This window comes from Ananas comosus, linkage group 11 (genome assembly GCF_001540865.1).
Source record: "Ananas comosus cultivar F153 linkage group 11, ASM154086v1, whole genome shotgun sequence".
NCBI classification, from domain to species: domain Eukaryota; kingdom Viridiplantae; phylum Streptophyta; class Magnoliopsida; order Poales; family Bromeliaceae; genus Ananas; species Ananas comosus.
The window spans coordinates 4,140,467-4,149,304 of NC_033631.1; the positions used below are offsets into that span (position 1 = coordinate 4,140,467).

At 38.1% G+C, this 8,838-nt stretch overlaps 1 protein-coding gene across 1 annotated transcript; it reads left to right on the forward strand.

The window, feature by feature from the left end:
* Positions 231 to 7,758, forward strand: LOC109717354 (protein FAR1-RELATED SEQUENCE 5-like). The gene is made up of 6 exons (XM_020243097.1): positions 231 to 519; positions 1,467 to 3,766; positions 3,858 to 4,006; positions 4,107 to 4,316; positions 4,395 to 4,458; positions 4,537 to 7,758. Exons 2-6 carry the CDS (start codon positions 1,468 to 1,470, stop codon positions 4,542 to 4,544), a joined length of 2,730 nt encoding a protein of 909 aa, XP_020098686.1. The 5' UTR covers positions 231 to 519; position 1,467; the 3' UTR covers positions 4,545 to 7,758.

Here is an 8,838-nt window from a genome sequence, read left to right on the forward strand (position 1 = left end):
ATTTTTAAAAAAATTTAATCCTAAAGATGAATGAATAGGTGTCAATTATACACACTTTTTAGAGCCTACAAGTAGGATTATTATATTTTATTTTATTAAATTTTTTTTTGAGAGATAGGTAGACGCTGGATAAAGGCACCGAGGGACGCCAACATTCTACGGCTGAGATCTTTTGTTCGTAATGATGGACGGCGGATCCTTTCAGTAGCATATTTGGTATCCATGGGCTCGTCCGCATGGACATCCCTTGGCTTGTGTCTCTCGGTTGCCCTCACAGGAATTTCTATACGGACTCTCGCGTAGAGGATTCCCTCCTTCCCCCCCCTCCGGCGGCCACGGCCTCCGCGCTCCGCCGCCGCCCAGTCTGGGCGCCGCACGACCCTTGCCCCAAACCTTATCCAACCGATTTGCCGGTGATGAAACCCTAACCCTAATCCGACCAATTGGACCCAGGAAAAAAACAAACAAAAGAAAATAAAATCTCGTAGGGCGGGGCGTTCTATTCCTCAATTTCCTCAGGTAATTTTCTTCTAATTCTCTCAATTGTTTTTTTTTTTCCTTCCCAATTTCATGCATATGCTTCTATTGGCCTTTGTAGTAGTAGTTTTGATGTGCAAATTAGACCTGACCCAGACATTGTCACCATGTATCGTGATTATTATTTTTTTTCGTATACTTTAAAGTTATGAATTCCTGATTCGGATCAGTTCAAATATGTTTTTTTTTTTTCTTATTTTTCTTCTTTTATTTGTATATATTCGAAGCCATTGAGTGCTGAAATCTGTTATTTTACCTCTCCGCCGCGGCTTAGGTTTGTATTGATTACGTTAATACAAATAATTGATCTTTTGATAAGCGCACAAAGTTTTTAGGTTAATTTGGGATAAAGCTGCATCTACCTTTCACTTGGAACATCTGCATTGAGCTTTTGACATTCGTGCGGCGTTATTCTTGTTGCCCAAATGTTTAACAAAATATTCATCATTAGTTTGGCCCCATTTTTTACTGCAATGAGCAGAAATCAGGAAAACAATATGCTGTTTGCTTATAACAATATAACCTAACCTACAGAGTAAGCTAACCTACAGAGTAAGTGACATGGTGAAAATCAGTAAAACATTTCTTTTGGTTTAATACTTCTGTGGCTTCTTAGTATCATTTACTAAGAGGTTGCAGTCTCTTCTCAGAATGTACATCCACCGGATGGTTATACCTCTAGGCTTTATATAATTTCCACTTTGGTTATTATGATGAAGGAAAGATCTATCATAAAGCATTTGATCACTTCTGCTATGTTTCTGACCGCCGTGCCACGATCGCTTTCACTTTGCTATTGTTTGTACTATGAGCTCGTGGGATATCAGTTGGTTGGCTTCTTTATATTGTGTTCTCCTTCTCCTGATTTCGGCTACTTCAAAGTTTTCCCTTGACTCTTTTTTTTTTTTATTTTTTATTTTCAATTATAGAATGGAGTTGTCTGGTTCATCTTTAGACAATGAGTCGATAGAAACTGTTGAAGACTCGAGTGACAGAGAGGAAGATGATGGAGCGATACATAGAAGGCCAATGGGCCACGATTCGAGAGAAAATATGGCCGTACAAGAGTACCAAGCTTTGAAAGATGTTGAAGCTTGTAAAACATCAACGTTGACAGATCCGGGCGTAAGAGAGAAGCAAAAGGCGGCAATCGTAAACTCACAATTGGAACCAGAAGTTGGTATGGCATTTCACTCAGAGGATCGAGCTTATTTGTTTTATAATAAATATGCTCAGCGAAAGGGTTTTAGCGTTCGGAAAGGCCATCTCGGTCGGAGAAAAGATGGGAGTGTACGGAATAGAGTCTTCTTATGTAGCAATGAAGGTTCTCGTCAGAAACATAGTACACACTTGACGAAGAAACCCCGTGAAGCCGTCAGGACGAATTGTATGGCTCGCATTGAGTATAAAGTAAGTCGTGATGGCATTTGGGTTGTGAGCAAAATCATCTATGAGCACAACCATCCTCTCGTCAGGCCACATAAAGCACACCTACTAAGGTCTCACAGAAGGCTATTATTAGCACAGCAGGATGAGACAGGTGCTGTTGGAGAGAAACCTATCGAAGCTCTTGAATTTCCTTTAGAGGAGGCTCGTGAATCTGAAACTGTTGGGTTTCTTCTAAAGGATCAAAGCAGCTACTTGCACACCACGCGGATGAGAGAACTTGAGAAGGGAGATGCCCAAGTTCTTTTAGAGTTCTTGAAAGCTAAGCAGTTAGAGGATCCATCATTTTTCTATGCTATACAGCTTGATGACCGGGAACAGGTGACCAACGTCTTTTGGGCTGATGCACGATCAATTATTGATTACTCCTACTTTGGGGATGTCATCTTATTTGATACAACTTACCGCTTAAACAAGAGCGATTTACCTTTTGCACCGTTCCTTGGAATAAACCACCATAAACAAGTTGTTGTGTTTGGTGCTGCTTTGTTGTTAGATGAAACAACAGAATCATTTATGTGGTTGTTTAAAACCTTTATGGTTGCGATGTCCGAACGGCAACCAAAGACTATATTTACCGATCATTGTGCTGCACTTTCAAGAGCTATTAGTGTGGCACTACCTGAGACTTGTCACCGCCTCTGTCTGTGGCATATAATACAAAATGCCAGCATACATATTTCTCATTTACACAACAGTGAGCCGAACTTTCTAAAGGAATTTAAGAATTGCATATATGAATGTCGCTCCGAGGAGGAATTTCATAATGGATGGGTTGATTTAGTCAACAAATATGATCTTGGTAGCAATTCATGGTTAGAAGATTTATATGCAGTACGAGATAAGTGGTCATTGATTTATCAGAAGAACTCATTTTGTGCTTCCATGACTACAGTTCGGTGGAGCGAAAGCATGAAGAATCACTTCAAAAAGCATTTCAATAGGAAGTTGCCCCTCAACAAGTTTATTGAGCTCTACCATAAGACATTGACACGCTTTCGTGAAAAGGAGCTCTTTGAAGATTATAAATCCAGGCAGACTAAACCGGTTCTGCTTGTTGACATGCCTATGTTGAATGAAGCAGCCGAAGCATATACTAGGACTATGTACAATGAATTTGAGGGTGAGTTTAAGAGCCAGCTTTCTTGTATTTGTGAACCAGTTGGTTTGAATGAGACTATATATACGTTTAAGGTTTCACTGACTGAAAATCGATGCTATGGCTTCGTCGAGTTCAACCCATCTAATCTGTTAGTGACATGCAGCTGCAGGAAGTTTGAGACCGTAGGCATCCTATGTATGCATGCTTTAAAAGTTCTCAATAATAACAATATTCTCCACCTTCCACCTCGATATGTACTGAAGAGGTGGACAAAATACGCAAATATTGAGGTAGTATCTGACAAAATCCGCTATGTGGCTGATGTTGATGGCCAAGAACCTATGACATTGCAATACGTTCGTGTCTGGCGAAAGGCACTGTCTATTGCAGTGAAGAGTGCTTTTTCTGAGGATGCCTTGCAAATATATGAAAACGAACTTGATAAATTGATGGCTAAAGTGGAACATGTGTTGCATATGGCTCCTTTGAACAGACCAGCAGATGATGAAGATGTCACAGTTGTTGACAATATGCAACATAACACATTAGAAGCCAGAAAGAAGAAGCGCGGGAGGAAACCAAAGAGTGAATCCGAGAAGAGAAGGAAGAAACCACAAACTATTATAAGTTCTCTTGATACAACCACTCTTCAGCAGCCTCCACAGAATACTGTAAATGCAAGTATGCAAACAGTATTATCAATTCACTCAAGCTGACATCCATTAATCTTTGGGGTTTTTTTTGTAAATTTTATCTCAATTATTGCACGCAGGGCAAAATGTGACTTCAGCTCAAGTAATGGTTGACGATCCATCACGCATTCAATCTTATCATCAGAATGGACCCACATCATACTGTAATCCCATCCCAATGCAACCCACAGGATGCCCTTTCCCTCAAGAGACAGTCATCCCTACTCAGGTTTGATCACCTTCTGTTCTAGTATCCACTCTATTATTATCTGTGAGTATCATGTTTGGTAACTTATTTTTTGGATGGCTTTTTCACTGTTGTACTATAGGAATCTTTCCTACCTACACATGGAATATTTGACCATACAATCGCTCCACAAGGATCAAGCAATCCCAACATGGCATGGTGTAGTGCCAGGGGACCAGTTGGCATTCCCATGCCTGTTTTGCCGGGCCAGTCCAATTTTGTCAATTGGGTGGCTCAACCTCGCTCCATTCCAAATGTCACCATGCCGCACAATCACCTTGATCATCCAATGGTGCAATAGCCGTGGAAACACTTATATTTCTCACTCTTAATATATAACTATTGCCTAAATTTAACCTTCTTTGTGCAGCATTCCACTGTTCCAACCCACCACCAGTCAATGTCCCGTAAGCTTAATTTTGACATCAATAAAGGTACAATTTATGACCTCTGAAACTAATATTGAGACCAAATTATCGTGGATGAACTAACAAGCTGTCATTTTCTGATAGGTAGTTAAGTAGGAATGGTGTAGAATATGCGATGATTGAGAGTGTTGTTGACTTCAGAATGCTTGCTGACAAGGCGTAAATGCTGTTCTTCCTTCAACTTGCGGATGCATCAAGCTTGTACAATCTTGTGTTTAGCTTTTTCTCTGTCATAATTCCTAGGTTGCTTATTCTATAGCTAAATCCTATTCTCGTTATGCGAATGACTTAGTCATGCTTGTACAGATAGTTCTAACAGTTTACTAGTAAAGCTTGTCAAGTTCCATAAACTAGCAATAGCGCCTGATTTTGATGTTGCTGATATTTTAGTAACCTATTTGCAGTTGATACTTGATATTTTGTAGCTTCCGGTGATGCTCAATTACAATATTAGAACCATTCCGTATTTTTTTGGCTGCTTCAGATGTACCGTATTTTTTGACCTTTGAATATATTTATTAAGAGAAATGTCAAGAATTGTAACCAGTTATCCAATTGTGATCTAATTTGGTCTTTCATTGAGTTAGTATAGCAGCAGATGCATTGAACTAAACTTGCTAGGAACTGGAAAAGAGAAGAAGGTGGACGCCGATGATCATGATATTTTTTTTGAATAATTTCTGGCATTACGGATTTTTAGTAATATGGAAAAGAACGAAATTAAGATAGACAGATTCAGCAAAATAGATGGAATTATAAAGGTGACGTATTAAAAGAATATATGTAAAATGGAAGTCGTAGCGTAAAACTGAAGGTTTTTAATGGAATTCTTAAGAAGATGCCTAGTCATATTAAGAGAGTATCAAGAGGTTCTTGAGTTTATGCAGGTCGAAGCTTAGCTTTAAAGAAAAACTGGCAGTTGAATAGTGATGTGTAAATTATTAGTACTTGTTACTATGTAGTACTACAAAAGAATGTCATAATTAAAGATTTGCAGTTTCAGCAGTAAATAGTCTATTTTGGTCAAAATGGATTGATTTTGGCTGAATGAATTTACAAATGTATGGATTTCAGATTTTCTGGTGAAATTATTTAATTTTCACCGTAAACTACTGTAGTTTCTAGCAAAAATGATGAGTTTGACTGATCCCCTCTCTCGATATCAAATTCCATTCCATAGATATTCTGATGTTGTATTGATAACCTTGACTTTCCTATTCTAATGCTTGTTACAGGATTGAGAGGTCACGCCAATTATCGCTCACTTTGTACTACTCTATGGTTAGTACTTATGATATCGACTAACTACTGTACGTTTTCTCCATTTATATTCTTCTAAATTACCCTCTCTTTTAGGTGCTAGAGCTTAAAGCATAGAATAGTAATGTCTCACTATAGCAAGGTTATGGTTGTTCATCTGTGGTGGTGTTCAAGAAAATATGATTCTCTTTTCAGTTGCTGGGACGTGCTCTAATCTGTGCGTGTACTGTGCTTCAACACAATCAATAACATGATATTCGAGGTGTTGACAGCTAGAAATTTAACAAGTAGCCGAATTCGATCTGAAAGTTAGTATCATGGTCAAATTTGCGTCACCTGCATTTTTTTTCTTTTACAAGTCTGCATATAATATATCTAATGTCACATGCCTTAAGGACGGTACATGGTATCCCGACTTCCTCCTACTATACTTTCATTGTTCTTTGCCACAAAATATTGAATGTACATTACCATATTTCCACCTTATGTATGATGGATGGTTTACGAGTCATGGTTTAAGTTGGCTTGTTTTTTATTGTCACTTTCATTGTTAGAATAATAAGTTTAATGTTTTGGTTTAAACTAATAATCAATTCAGTTCAGTCTACTCATCATATTTTCCAAATTTGAAAGTGCACTTCCATTTCTTACCATTTTGGTAGTTGTTTAATTCCTATATTTTTGATCAATGCTATGATGACTTTTCGCCCTTCAATTTCGAGCATAATCTTTTTGGTTAACAATTTATTACTTTTGGCTACCTGCTGTTACAGGCTATTACTGTTTTGAGATTTGTAATATCTAATCACATATTATATAACAGATAAAGACGTTGGAGAGTGCCAGGCACTGTTCAGATAGATATTAACCATTAGCGGTGTTGTTGCTTTTCTTTATTGATATTATCTAAAACGCATTATGTTATCAACAGTGTTTTAAATAGCGGCCGCTATACCCGCCATAGCGGCCGCTATAGCGGTTTTTAGGTGTTACCGCTACGCTATAATATATAAAGCGGTATATAGTGGTTCGGGTTCATACCGGCCACTTTAGCGGTGTAGCGCTCGCTAAAGCGGCTGCTATATAGCGGTAGAAAAGCGGGCACTATGAGCCCACCTTTAAAAAATGCAAATAGGTTAAAATGGCTTATCGGGTCGGATCCTTAAATGAAATAAACCCTGTTTCTAAGGGTTTGGAAGATAAAAAGGTGATCCGTTTTTAAAAGAGATTCAGATATCATCATTTTTTTGGTTTGCTAAATATTTTAAAGTTAATCTTAAATTCTTCATAGGTAACGACATTAAATATATAGGCTTGCAATACTAAAAAAAGAATGATTAGTTGTCTTTTCTTCGAAATTATATGTATTTTGTAAGAAACATAAACATATTAAATTTGTTTTTATGAAATCTGCTATGAGTTCATAACGCCCGCTATAGCGCCCGCTATCCGCTTTCCGCTATGAGACTCTCCGAACACTATATACCCGCTATCCACTATTTACAACCTTGGTTATCAACCAGGAGTATACTACAGTGTGTGTTGGTAATATTGAAACATAACCATTCACTTCGTTTTGTTAGTTAGTTAGTAGAATATACGACCAATGGAATAAGAAGCTTCAGGACAGAGTGAGAAAAGAGATCATCGCCAACGATGCCGGGAGCTTAAGCGAATTGGGGCTCACGGTAAGAAATCCTACTAACCATTGCTTCAATTCTTCCTTGTTGAGCGTGACTGCGGCTTTGATCACTCGAATCCATTTGAGTGGTTCAAGTAGCAAATTTGCTTCTCTTATGTAATCTTCATCGATGATCCTGCTAACGTCCTTTTGAACTTTGTAAATCTTACTGGAAGGTTCTCTTGCTGTGCATGACTAAAAGCAAAGTAGATGCCTTTTCATATCAGTTGTTCATTTATTTATTGGTTGGTATTGTGATTCTAATAGTAGATGATGGATGCTGAGCGCATGCAGCGCTGTACTTATTTTTACATTTTTCACCACTGTTTTCAAACTTCAGAATTCTATGTGATTTATCTTTTGAAGATTAGTACTTTATGGATGTGTCTTGTTGATGTTCTCTCTCTTTTTTTCTACTCTCTTTTTCTATAAAGAATCTTCATAGGCTTACACGGGAGCACGCTATCCGTTCAAAACTAGATTCAATCTTGGGTCATCCTGCCTGGAGGGAGGGTGCCTAATAAGTGTCACATGCAATGCTAGTGGTTTGCCCTAAAGTGGAGTGTGTACATCTTACACCCTTTCCATTCAAATTCAAAAATTATTATTCATTACTTGTCATATCAATTTTTTATTAAAAGTTATTTGAATTTTTGTGAATTTTAGAATGGGGATATAAGAACTACACCCTTTTTGGTGATGTATAAGTAGAATTTCTCCATGCCTTGCTGTTGTTTTTATAGTTTTGGAGACGTAGTCGTACTGAATGAAGAATCTGTGCATCGCTTTGAATAGTTTTTTTTTTTTTTTATATATATAAATATCCTAATATAGTTAGATTTGAGGGGAAAGAAGTACAAAAGTTTGGAAGCAAAATTCTAGAGAAGAGAGAGCTTCATATGTTGTCAAATATAACGAAGTTGCTTGGCAAAAAATTCTAGTAAAGAGAGAGCTTCTGTAAACCTCCGGACTCACCGCAACTTGTCGGAGACGAAATTGCTCTGGGATGAGAATGGCGGCGGGGATGATGGTTGATGCAGACTCGGTAATTGAGACAATTGAATGTAGAGTTGGAGGGAAAGAAGAGAAATAGAGAGAGATGGAGAGAGAGAGAGAGAGAATTGGGGAGAAAGAAAAGCTTATATTCCATTTCTTAATTCTTTGTTACATCTGCCAGGTATTTACTAGACTATTTAGTATTGAAATCAAAATATTTACAACTTGAGGGATAAAGTTGCAAATAAACAAAATTGTAGTTGGTGAGCAGGGAAACAAGGCCTTCTGGGCTGTTAGGGACCCCAACTTGCTGTGCTTATCGGTTTGAACTAGTGGTGCTTATTAGGTTGGCTCCGCTACTTTCGACCATTCGATCCGATTGTGGCGGCTTCAAGTTCTTCCACCCATAAGGCCGGGAATTGCTGGATCTCCTTGTCGCCTCTTGCCTC